The following is a 13,431-nucleotide window of genomic DNA, read 5'->3' as shown; positions in this document are numbered from 1 at the left end:
AAAAAAAAAAAAAAACTAAGACTCTATAACTTCCCTAAGGTCCTGCCTTGCACCATCAATCACTTCATTGTTCACTATCTAAATATTACTCTTGGGATGAGAAAGATGACCCTGGAGTTTAAGAGCAATAGCTGCTCTTGCAAAAGACCTGGGTTCAATTCCCCAGGACTCACAACTGCCAGGTGATGCAACATCCTCTTCTGGACTCTAATGGTACCCCCAAACAGACACACAAATTAAAAAAAAATTAATTTAGATTAATATTAATCTTTTTACACTAAGGAGGGAGAAGTAGAAGGATCTCTGTAAATTTGAGGCCAGCCTGGTCTACACAACAGGTTCCAAGACAGCCATGACTTCATAGGCCCATCTCAAAAAATAAAAAGATTTTTAAAAATCTTTAAAAAAAAAAAAAAACAAAAAAAACTCTGCATTTGCAGCAGTAACTGCTCCCTTCTGTAACACGGTCAGTGTGTGCTGTGGCTGCACCTGAGTATGACAACATTGACAATAAGCCGAGTTCAAGCACATACACATTTTTAAAACAACTGTGGTGGGTGGGTATGATTAAATTTGCTCATTAGCAGCACAGCCACCTATCTGTTTTGGTTGGTGGCATTAACCCTCTTCTACTGCAGTTGTGACTCTGCTCTTATCTCAGTGTTCACTGTTAAACTGAAGCCCCCAGATGGAGAGGCTGTTAATGCAAGGCACTGGGCACTGATGCCACCTGAACCAAACCTCCCAGAGAAGCACAGACACAGGAACCAGCCCTTTCCCCTTCAATGAGACTGTGTAACTGAACTGGGGGAAAGCCTACGAAGACTGCATTTAAGAAGACAAACTCAGCTGGGCGTGGTGGCGCACACCTTTAATTCCAGCACTCAAGAGGCAGAGGCAGGCGGATTTCTGAGTTCGAAGCCAGCCTGGTCTACAGAGTGAGTTCCAGGACAGCCAGGGCTACACAGAGAAACCCTGTCTCGAAAAACAAAACAAGACAAAAAAAAGAAGACAAACTCAAGAGCAACAGACTTTATCTCATGCTGAATGAATACTGTGTGTTCCACCTATGGAGGGACTTACAACCAAAGAGAATGGTCTGGATTTGACTCAGACAAGAGTGAGAACCACTAAAGTCTCTCCACAGAATGAGGCTGTAATGACTCCTAAGGCTCTGCAGTAAGCTGGAATACTTAGAACAAGAAAAGCAGGAAACATGCTAAGAAACATGTATGGGAGGAGGGATGGAGCACAGGTTTAGCATGTGAGGTCCTGGAGTAGCCTAATTAATTAATTAGGTTTTGGGGGATCAGGGGGTGGACCTCATTCTAACATCAGTTATGCAGCCCAAGATGAGACTTAGCAAATACCATTGCCCTTAGTTTCTTCACCCGTAAATAGAACTGAGTACTAAAGCCACCAGAACTTTCCAGCTGCAAATCTGTGTGACTTTTGGAGAGCCAGGTAAGGAACTGACAAGACAGAAGGTAAAGAACTCAGTGCCTCACTTTTTGTGTGGGGTGCCAGGGATGGAGGCAGCACATGCACCCCACCCTACTCGTGCTCCTTACTAGACACAGACAGTCACCTTCTCTGGGCCAAGAGATACAATAAAACAACAAAGCTGCAGCCCTCACAGCTTAGCTGAGTTAAGAGGAGGGGAATCAGTCTCTAGCCTCAACTACTGCACCAGAAAACTACTCACGCTGTGATGAGGTAAACCTGATCAAAGCCAATGGCTAAGGAGGGCATAGCCAGACAGAAAAAGGTAACTGTGGTGTTCTGCCAAGTGACTTGTAGTCCAACTGCCTTCTAAATACTGCAGCTCATACCCAAAAGTCAGAACTACTTTCAACTTTGACAGGCAAATATTCATTCTGCAGTGGCCAGTAGTTACTACAGAGACTCACACCTAGTCAGATGCTGAAAATAAATGAGTGCGGAGTGCTTGGCCTAAGCAGGACACCTAGAGCCTGATATCAGGCTTCAAGCAACACCATGAAATAGGGGCAGAAAGAAGTTAAGAAGCAGGGGATGAGGAGAAGTGTTTTAAATGCTGTCTTCTGAATACAACATGGTCCTTGCACTCGAGAGATCGCTGCAGCCACAATCACTTGCACAAGACCTTTACAAGAACAAGCCAGTATCCACCTACATCTCAACAGACAACACCAACTCGACTCAGTGGGTTACAAAAACAGAAAAATGTAGGGCCAGACATTCTGGCTCGTACCTTTAATTCCAGCACTAGGGAGGCAAAGGCAGGCACATCTGTCAGAGGCCAGCCTGGTCTACATAGCAAACTGCAACCTAACCGGAGCTGCACAGTGAGGAATACCCTCCACCTCAGCCCGAACCACTTTAACTACAGAGATGTCATACTCTAACCAATTATGACCTGCAGTTTGAAAAATACTTCTTTGAAAGCTATTAAAAATAGTTTAAACTTATGAGTCACCACTGTGAACATATTAACTAAGCTGTGCTGTAAGGCAGTAACGCCCTGGGGCCTAAGACCCAGGGTCATCAACTCAGTCAAACACCCCACAGGGTGTGCTTTCTAAGGTCTCCTGACTGACTGACTACAAGCCTGCAGTTTCTCAACCTCCTCTCACACTCTTTGTCATTGCTCTCAATGTCATTTGCTCCTGAAAGTTCTGCTTTTTGATTCACTGGCAACCTAAGAAGCACTGAATAAAAAAACCTTTCCCTTAGGATAGGTCATACCAAGTGTCAGGCCAGCCTAGGATGTGAGACCCTGCCCTTTAAAAGGCAAACATTTAAGTAGACGTCACATTACATTTATGCAGAATTATACAAACTAAAAACAAGTAAGGAAAGCCGGGAGTGGTGGCGCACGCCTCCCACCAGAGGCAGGTGGATTTCTGAGTTCGAGGCCAGCCTGGTCTACAGAGTGAGTTCCAGGACAGCCAAGGCTACACAGAGAAACCCTGTCTCGAAAAAACAAAACAAAACAAAACAAAAAACAAGTGAGGAACTTATTTAAGTGAGCCAAACTCCAATCTGTGTTTTCCCTTTCATTTTCTTTTCTGTGGTGCTGGGCAGGGATCTAACCCAGAGTCTAACACGAGCTGGGAGAGCACTGCTCTAATGGGTTGACGCACAGCCCACCCACCATCTTGTTTATCTGTTTGCATTTATGGAAGGGAGGGGCAGAATTAAAAACAATCAACAACAGTTGCTTTTGGCAAGCTGCCCAATCTCCCAAAGCTGAAAGTTTTAGCTCTTTCTATTTTGAAAGGTTTCTTTTTCCTCTTCTTTTTCCATACTCTAAAATTCTATCATCTCAAGAAAAAAAAAAACTCTTTAAGATACAAACTACTGAACTCAAAATCTAATCTATGAGGCAGGAGTGGTGGCTCAGCAGTTAATCAGCAGTTAAGAGCACCCAGTGAGTGCTCTTGCAGAGGACCTAAGTTTAATTCCCAGCACCCAAGGTGATCAGCTCACACACAGCCTTTAACTTCAGCTCCAGGGGGCCTGACACCACCTTCTGGCCTCCAGGAAAACTGCATTCATATACATTACTCCCAGAAACACAAAGGTTCCACTAAAAATTAAAGTAAGAGGCTGAAGAAATGTGCATCACTAAAAAATTAAAACAAGAGGCTGGAGAGATGACTCAGTGGTAAAAAGCACTGGTTGGTCTTCCCAGCACCCATATGGTGGCCATGTAACTCCATTCTCAGAGTACTTAATGCCTTCTTCTGACCTCCAAAGGTAACAAGCATGCACCCGGTGCACACACATACATGTAGGTAAAAACACTTGTAAATACATAAAATAACCTAAAAATATTTTTAGGCAAAAAGTAAAAATCCTACCAGGTGGGAAGCAGAGGTGGGCAGATCTATGTGGGTTCCAGTACAGCCAAGGCAATACCTTATCTTGAGGGAAGAAAAACACCTATGCACCATATCTCTGTCTGTATCCTATATGAACCTGTAATGTTGGTTATCTTAATAAAGGAAAAGAAAAACTCTCAGTATTTAACTTTGCTTCCCAGTGAGATTTTATTTAATGAGGTTCTCATTTTGTAGCTTTGTCTGGCCTAGAACTTAGCCTCAAAATAAAGAGACTACTTGCCTGTCTCTGGAATCCAAGAATTAAAAGCTTGTACCAACATGCCTGTCAATATTTTGCTTTTCTGGAAGTAACCTAAAAGTTCCAATTATAAGGCAAAAAAAAACCAACCCCATCTATAAATAAGTGAATACTCAGCTTACTTATCTCATAAATAAATTTGTTCTGCACTCCAGGACAGTGTTCATCTCTATCACAGACTGTGTCCTATAGATAGATAGATAGATAGATAGAGATAGAGATAGAGATATATCCCTATTATACACCATATTTCACATGTCTATTTTTCCAAACATTGCTCAGACACAGCATATATACAACTACAGGATCTCAATTGTTTTAAACAGGAAGGCAGCTTTTGGTACAAGCACTTATAGAACTAAATGTATGCTTCAAGACACACATACACACACACCCCTCATGAAGAAGTGCAGCACACTATTCAAAAGTATGAGGCTCTCTTCCCACTTAAGACCATTTAGGTGTGATGGCTCCTGCTATATCCCAACTGTCAGGAAACTAAAGTAGGAGAACCACAGATTCTACACAAGCCTTGGCAAAGGCCCTGTCCCTAAATAAATAATCACATTTTCCACCATATGACACTAGTTTTAAGGTATGGATTCAAAAGTATCCTTATCGTTCTAGGCTTCAGCAACAACTCCAAGCTTCCTACCCATCGATGGGCAGTTTCCTGAAAGCACTCTCTGTGTCTGACAACTAAGAAAGCAGAGGCAAGGGAGTAGCATGGGGCTTGTCCAAAACAGGCAACCGCACCCCTTACAGTGATGACCTCCCAACACCTATTCCAAACACACAAGCACTCTTATCACACTGCTCATTCCCTCACCTCACCCCACCCCACCTTTCCAAGACAGGGTCTAGCTATGCAGCCCTAGCTGGCTGGGAATTCACTATGTACACCAGGCTGTCCTCAAACTCACTCACCCATGTATTTTTAATTATTTTTTCAAGGCAACTTCAAATCAATGTTGCTGTTTGTTTTTCATTCTTGACAGAAGCTAGTATTCAATCTAGGGCCTCTTGAATACTAGGCAAACCCTCTACCACTGAGCTACATCCCTCCCCCATGCATTTCCAATTCAAAAACTCCAGCAGCAGGTTAGCCTAATAAATTCCATTTACATCTCCACTGAAGCTGTCACCATCACTTCAAATAACTATAAAAATAGACTTTTGTACCCGCTCAACACTATATAATACTAAAAGCAATTTCGACCTAGCCAAAATAGAACATTACAATTCAAGGGAAAAGTCTCTAAAGGCAGTGTGTGTGTATGCACACAGCGCTATACTAGAATGAAGTTCCAATCCAGATGAAGCTGGTTAGAACAAAAGAATGAGATGTTCGTTAAATCTGCATCATGTGGCTCTTAATCAGGATGGTAAGTTCCCATCCCCTGTATAAAACTGCAACTGTTTAATTAGAGAAACAAAAACCACAAGTTCACATTTAGACAAAGCAAGACCACCATGCCTGATCCCATAACTGTCTCTATGCCAGACTTTAGCATGCAGAACTCAAAGCAGCCCCAACACTGTTTCTTTCAAACACAGGTAACTAATTTCCACATATTTGGATAAACCCAGTAAAATATATACATCCAAAAGAACAGCAAAAACATGTCTCTTTACTTTAGTAGTTTATCTGTAATGATCTAAGTATTAATTTCTGCTAATTTCAGATTGGCATAATCAAACAACTATCAGTATCACTTCAAAAGATGACAAAATGAGCCAGTTTTAACTTTATGAACTGCAACCAAGATTTAAGGCTGAAGGACCTGACCCTCCACTTGTTACCTCTTTAGGAGGCTCAGCTAATCCACTTAAATTTGCATCCATCCCTTCCTCAAACTCTCCACGCCCTTAATCTGCTTCCTCTAATCCCAGGCCACAGGTGCACTGTCTAAGGCTGCCTGCCTCTCAGTCAAAATAGGTGTGGTGGCCCACACCCGAAATCCCCAGAAGACAGGGATGACACAGGACAGTCTTGGCCACACATGGCGCTAGCTTCAAGGCTCAAAAGAGGAATGAAACTCCAGGAGAGGAAATATCTTTGGTTTAGTCATGAGTACATGGAAAGAACTCAACACTGCCTTACAAACAGATACTCAACAATGTATATGCTGTGCGGTGCTGTAAGCACTTGAGGGATATGACCTTATGGAGATATCTCTGACATTTAATGCAAGTGAGAGGAACAATTTCTAAGATGCAATGCCTTTAGAGATTAAAGCCATAAAAATACTGAAAAAACAAAGCTGAAAAGTCAGACAACATTCTTTTTGTTTTGGTGGTGGTTTTTTGTTTTGTTTTTCCAAGATGAGGTTTCTCTGTGTAGCCCTGGCTGTCCTGGAACTCACTCTGTAGACCAGGCTGGCCTTGAACTCAGAGATCCACCTGCCTCTGCCTCCTAAGTGCTGGGATTAAAGCAAAGTTCTTAAAAAGTGAGAGGGTTGGAAAGATGGCTTAAAGAGAAAGGCATTTGCCCCCGGTCTGGCATCTGGCAGGTAACCTGGATTCCATCTCGATGGCCCACGACCAGCTCCTCCAAGTTGTCCTGGAATCTTCAATCACACAACTGTGAAATTTACCAACACACACACACACACACACACACACACACACACATATTCTCTCTCTCTCTCTCTCTCTCTCTCTCTCAAAATGTAAATTATTTTGTATTTTATGTATGCTGGTGCCTTGCCTGCATGTGTAAGGGAGTCAGATCCCCTGGAACAGGAGTTACAGACAGTTTCGAACTGTCTTGTAGGTACTTGGAGCTTAACTCCAGTCCACTGGAAGAGTGGCCAGTGCCCTTAACCACTAAACCATTTCTCCAGGCCCTGCAAATGTAATTTTAAAGAAAAAAAAATTGTTTAAAGTGTGAAGTGTAGGGGATGGTGGTACACACCTGAAATCCCAAATGTGCTTGTGAGCCAGCACATTTTTTTAAGTAGGTGTGGGAGTCTGCCATGGTGCCTGAGGCAGAGGCAAAAAGATGCACGATTCAAGGAGTTCCAGGCAAGCCAGGCAATGGTGGCCCATGCCTCTAATCCCAGCACTCTGGTCTATCTCTTAGAGACCAGCCTAGACTGCAAAGCAAGTTCCAGGACAGCCAGGGCTATTACACAAAGAAACCCTGTCTCAAACATCATCAACAACTAAAAATCCAAAACTAACCCAGGCTTGAGAGTGCACCTCAGGAGGCAGAGACAGGTAGATCTCTCTGAGTTAGGAGACCAGCGGGGAATACAGTGACTTCCAGGATTGTCACAACTGTGTAAGAGACCCTGTCTGAAAAATACAAAAACAAAAACAAAAGCTACAAGTCACACTTGAGAGCTGACTCCTTCCTTACAAATGCTTACCTATCTCCCAGAAGACACAGGTTCAGTCCACAGTACCCACACGGCAGCTCACAACTGCCTCCATCTCCAACTCAGTACCCTCGTCTGGTTTTCCTCAGGGCTCCTGCACACATGTGGTACACAACCACACAAGCTCACATATACACACATAAATTTTAAAAAGTAAATTTAAAAAATGTCTAAGCCTATAAGCCAGGAGTGACAGATACAAGCCTTTAAGCCCAAGGCTACAAATAGAGTTTTGTCTCAAAACAAAGAAAGCAAACAAAATTTTGAGCAGCCTGGTCTACAAAGTAGATACTGCCCCTCGAACCACTAAATCCAATAAAGAGGAAAGGCAGGGATATGAATTAACCCATGATGACTCCCAGTGCAGTCACTAACTAGGAGCTGAGGATGTAGCTACATTGGTACAACGTGTGCCTAGCATGCAGACAAGCCCTGAACGACCACCCCAGCACCGCATAAAGTAGGCAGGTGCACACTTACAATCCCAACAGTTGGGAGGGGGTTGGGCAGGCACACCAAAGGTTCAAGGACAAGAACAATCAGATACAAAAGATCTGAACTCAAAAAATAAAGGCATGGTTGTGGACAGGTGGCTCAGCAGCTAAGAGCACTGGCTGCTCTTGCAGAGGACCTGGGCTCAGTTCCCAGCATCCACACAGTAGCCCAATGACTGCCCATAACTACAGCTCTAGGGCATCTGGCCTCCTCTTCTGACCTCCACAGGCACCAGACAGACAAGAGGTATGCATAAACAAATTAAACTTGTTTTTCCAAGACAGGGTTTCTCTGCGTAGCCCTGGCTGCTTGGTACAGCAGCAGACTGCCTGTCTGCCTCCCCGGTGGTAGGATCAAAGGTGTACATGTGTAGCCCAGGCTGGCCTATAACTCATGATCCTCCTGCCTCAACCTCCTTCAGTTAATCCTACCACCATGCTTCACCACAAGCTAACTTTTTTTTAAGTGATCATAAACTAACAGCTAATAACACAAATAAAAAAGGATTAACAATTTTTTAACAGCCAGAAAGTTTTAGAATAGTTCCTTCAGAAACCATGGATCTGCACTGGTATTATACAGTACAGACCCCCAAACATCTTCATACACAGTCTCAGTACAAGCTCAAGTAAAACTCAAATACAAAGGCTGAAGAGGTTAAGAGCACTTGTTATAAGTCTACTCCCTATATAGACCAGGCTGGCCTCAAGTTCCAATGATCCACTTGCCCCGTCTCTCGGGCTGGGATGAAAGGCACGTGGCACCAAGCCCAGCATTGGCTGCTCTTGCAGAGGAACCTAGCACCTACATGGTGGCCTCACAACTATCCCTAACTCCATCCCAGGGGATCCAGAGCCCACTCCTGGTCTCTGTGGGCAACGGTAAAGTATGAAGACACTTACAAACATGCACACAAAACATGCATACACATAAAAAACAATCTTGGAAAACTTCAAAGAGACATAATCAAGAGGGACAGGACGAATGGCTCAGGGTTAGAAAGGCTGGCTGCTCTTGCAGAGGACCAGGGAATCCAGCACCCACATGGTGTTCACAGCAGTCTGTCACTCCAGTTCTAGGAAATAAAGGGCCCTCTTCTGGTCTCTGTGGACCCTGGGCACACATACAGTGTACTTACCATACAAACGGGCAAAGCACTTATACATACAAAAATAAATCTTTAAAAGTAGAAATGACCAGGAAACATATACATGAAAGCACATGCCTGTGAGTGACCCCTGATGTTGAGTGCAACATTCCCCAAGAGCATCCAACAAGTACACAGCGCCCATCCCCCAAAGAGCTGCCTTCTTGGCTCCAGAACCCACTGAGTCTTCTGAGAAATAGCATGGCACAGCGTGTGAGAGCCATAAAACCTTAAGAGTCCTTGACCTAGTGAAACTACTCCTGGGCACTTTCTCTAGGGAAAAATTAAGATGAAACAAAAAGCTCTGAGTATAAAAAAGTTCACCATACCACCTCCACAAAACCAGGAACGTGAAGACCAAAGTCCCAGCCGGCAGGGAGAAACTTAGCTTAGCATGTACACTACTGTTTTATAAAAAAAATAAAAATAAAAAATCACCCGATTAAAGGGGAAGCCTCGATCCCACAAGAGCACAGCCTCACAAAATGTCAAAGTTAAGAGTAAGAAGTAGATTCCGGTGCAACTGTGTAAGATTCTTAAAAAGTGATCACACACAGTTCTTTTCTAAGAAAGTGGCCTCTTGAGTGTTGACAAGAAAAAACTCTTCTCAAAAATCACAAAATTCCATTCACACAAAAATCAAGTCAGACCCAGGCTGGCTGAGTAGCAAAAGCAAGGCCCTGGGTTAGGCTCCAGGCTGGGGGCAGGCCCAGAAGTGAAAGACTGCTTAAGTGAGCTTCTAGGCTGGGAAGAACATTTTGCTATCTCAAACATGACGCCTTTTCTTTTTTAAGTTTATTTACTGTGGAGGAGGAGAACATGCCCTGGCAGGTGTGTAGAGGTCAGAGGACAGCTTGCAGGAGGAGTCAGTTGCTTCCTGCTGTGGTGGTGGTGGCTGGTGGTATGGGAATCCCAGTTGATTGCCCTTACCCCCTGAAGCACAGCACCAACCCCAATGCTACACCTCCTTTCCTCAGTCGTGCAGCCAGTCCTATTTTAAATCTCTCACACACACTCACACACACTCACTCACACACACACACACTCACTCACACTCACACACACTCACTCACTCACTCACACACACTCACACACACACTCACACACACACACAAAAGCAAAACTCTACAAGTTATAATGGATTTACGACGAACCCACAGGACAGGACTGAAACGAGAGAATGACATTAACCAAGGCTCTGTACAGAACAAACTCACACATTCTGAGTACCAGTATTGGATGAAAACTGTTAATAAATAAATAAATAAATAAACTAGGCTTCAAGTGAAAGAGCTTGAAGCAAGGAAGACTCTAAATGCCTTTCACTTTTGCAGCACCTCAAGAGCAGAAAAGGATTGCTGGCACTCACACCCTGCTCACCTCCCTGTAGAGTCAACTCAGCTACCATCTAAAGAGAGCTGGTGAAGCCTAGGAACTTTAAGCTTTACTTTGTATTTGAGTGAAAGTGACATACACATCACTTTCTGATAACTAAAGAGAAAACATGAAAAAGCAAAGAAAAACAGGATGCATCCTTAAAGTTACATTTAAGTATCTTTTCGTTTTTCACTAAAAGTCAAGGACAGAAAAGAAACAACTTACCAAACCCTAACTTCACAGAGATGGGGAAATAAAATGATGGTTTAACTTGAACGAGGCAAGCTAAGCAGGGTTTGAAATGCCCCATGTTAGGGAAAATTGGGAGTGTGGAGGAATAAAGTAAAAAACATACTGTTCCCAGAAGAATTCCCTAAAACCCTGGCTCTAATTCACCCTAGGGGTTAACTTCTGCTGTAGAGGAACACTCTCTGGAAACGAACAGCAGGACAATGCGGCTAAGAAGAAAACTCCGTACAAGAAAAACCCCCTTGCCCACCTCCTTAAGTCCTGGATGTCTATTTAAGGAGGAGGCTGCTCCAGGCCCTGCCAACCAGGCCTAGGCCAGAGGGAGGCACAGTAGTGCCTGTAACACAGGGGCACGGGGGAAATGGACTTGCATGCCCTTGGTAAGCTCTGGCGGCGGCGTTTCCCAAGTTAAGGACACCGGCCACAATGGAATGGAGTCTACTGGCATCTGCCTCTCCGTTTTAACACTAAGCATTTCTTAGTTCGTGAAATACGAACTGACAAACACCCCCACTACTCCCCACCCCCGCACGCACACACCCTCCAGAGTCAAGCCCAGTCACACAGGACAGCACCCCAGCCTACCAACGAGATCGGGCCCAGGGAAAGGGAGAGGGTCCGGGCGCAAGCCAACACTCGGGCGTTGTTGCCTTCGGGACCCGCACCAACTCCTCTGTTGCGGCTCCTCACGCCTAAAAATTGCAGGAACTGGGCCGGGGTGGGGGGGTGTCGGGAGGGAAAATGCGGTGCGAGTCCAGAGCCCGCCGCCAACCCACCTCGCGAGTCCGGCCCTCGCCCACCTCTATTCAAAGGCGCCTTCTGCTCCGCGGACGAGGAACAGCAATGCGGATCGGCCACCACCCGCGCGCAGGGGACCTTGCGGGGAAGGAGGGAGGCGGGCCTGGAGGGAGCCCGGCACTCCCACCCCTTCCCCATTTGGGGGGGGGGGGGAGAACGGCCCGCTGCAGGAACCCCGCCGCCCCAGATCTAAAGGGGGATGGGTGCGTTAGGCCGCTGGCCACCCACCTCGCCTCCGTCGCCCACCTTCCCAGGGTCTGCAGGGCGGGGGAATAGATATGCAGGACACCCGGCTTGACCCTACCTGGGGCGGCTGGGCCTCAATCTCCCCTCCTCCCTCCGGACTCTCCACCCGGCAAAGAGGCTCATTTCAGGAGAGGATCCCCCCCCCCCACCTCCTGCGACCCGCACCCTGGCTCAGCCGCCCTTCCATCCCGGGCGGGGGGGGGGGTGTTGGTGGACGCAGCAAGGGGGTGGGGCGGGGATACCAATCGCCCCTGGCACACCCGGGAGGGGCAGGGGGCCGCCCGGGCCGTCCATCTTGGCCGTCTGGGGGGAGGGGACGCGATGGTGCGGGAGGCTGTACACGGCCGGAGAAGCCCGAAGGAATCTGCCGGCGCCTCCCGCCCCTCCGCGGGCCCCCCGGCCCATCGCGAAGCCGGCCGGTCACGGGGCGCGAGGCGGGGGAGGGGACGAGCGGCGCGGGATCGACCTGGTCCGGCCCGGCGCGGAGGGGGCTGGGGGAGCCGACACCCACCTGCCCAGGCCGGGACGCCCGCCGCCCGCGGCCGCCGAGGAAGACGCCACCGGCGCGGCCGGGGCCGGCACCACAGAAGCCGAGGTCGCCGCGGCCGAGGCCGGTGCGGCGCCAGGCGACGAGAGCAGGCCGCCGCCGGGCTTGCGGCCAGTGGCGGGCGCGGGCGGCTGCGGCTGCGGCTTCAGCGACATGGTGAGCGGCCCATACACCGGCTCGCACGCCGGGCGGGGACAGCCGGGAGCCGGGCGCGTCGAGGAGGAGACGCCGGAGCGCGGCGGGGACGCGCGGACGCCGGGCAGGCAGGCGCGGGCCGGCGCGGCCGCGGGAGCCAGAGGCAGCAGGACGACGACGAAGGGGCGGGGAGGCCCGCAGACACCGAGCAGCCGCCGGGAGCCGGGCCGGGACGCGCCGTGGCCGTTGCTACCAAAACAGTCTGAGGCGCAGGGCGGCGAACGCGGCCCGCGGGGAGGGGCGCCGGGGCCGCGCGGGGGAGGGCCGGCGGAGGGATACGCCACCGCGCCGCCCCGCCCGCCGCGCCGCGCCGTCCGCGGGAGCGAGCGCCGCGCAGCCCAGCCCGCCGGGCGGCGCGGCTCGGGGCCCCCCGCCGCGGGCCGGTGAGCGGCGGCGGTGGACGGACGCATGGGACCCGGGCTGGCAGACGCGGACGGGGTTGACGCGGGCCTGGAGGGCGCGGAGATGAGAAACAGAGCCGGGGCGGGGGAGGTGCCGGGGGGGGGGGGGGGGGGGGACTCTTTACCGGAAGTCGGAAGGGTCAGGCGGAAGTCGAACGTGAGACGGCCCGGGGGGCGGATCAGGGACACGTGAAGAGCGGGGCGCAGCGCTGGGCCGCGTTCGCTCTCCCCGGGGTCGGGCTAGGGCCGTGGAGGGGGGCAGGAGGGATCCGCCCTCGCCAAGGCGGGTCTGAGCTTCGGGATCTGCTTCGGGGACGGACGCCGCGAGCTGCTCGGGTGTCCTCGACCCCCTTGGAGGACCTTGGTTTCACCCCCCACCCCCACCCCACCAGATCGCAACTTAGAGGATGGCCCGCGGGCGCCTTCGGGGCGGGGACTGCAATCGGGGCCTGGCACACAGTAGGCCCC

The 13,431-nt window shown here is 48.8% G+C and overlaps 1 protein-coding gene across 7 annotated transcripts in view; it reads right to left on the bottom strand.

The window, feature by feature from the left end:
* Positions 1–12,993, bottom strand: part of Atxn2 (ataxin 2) — a 102,366-nt gene extending 89,373 nt beyond the window's left edge. For 3 of the 7 annotated variants that reach the window (XM_021161688.2, XM_021161686.2, XM_021161687.2), the window contains exon 1: positions 12,332–12,613. In XM_021161688.2, coding sequence (XP_021017347.1) covers positions 12,332–12,522 — 191 coding nt within the window. In that variant the 5' untranslated portion in view covers positions 12,523–12,613. Of the gene's footprint in view, positions 1–11,552; positions 11,929–12,331 lie in introns of those variants that run through there. The other 4 variants (XM_021161685.1, XM_029477312.1, XM_029477313.1 and 1 more) reach the window with 4 other exon arrangements.
* Positions 12,994–13,431: the final 438 nt, after the last annotated feature.

This window comes from Mus caroli, chromosome 5 (genome assembly GCF_900094665.2).
Source record: "Mus caroli chromosome 5, CAROLI_EIJ_v1.1, whole genome shotgun sequence".
Taxonomy (NCBI): Eukaryota; Metazoa; Chordata; class Mammalia; order Rodentia; family Muridae; genus Mus; species Mus caroli.
Note: the sequence above shows the minus strand (reverse complement) of the source record. Positions and strands in the feature narration are given on the sequence as shown.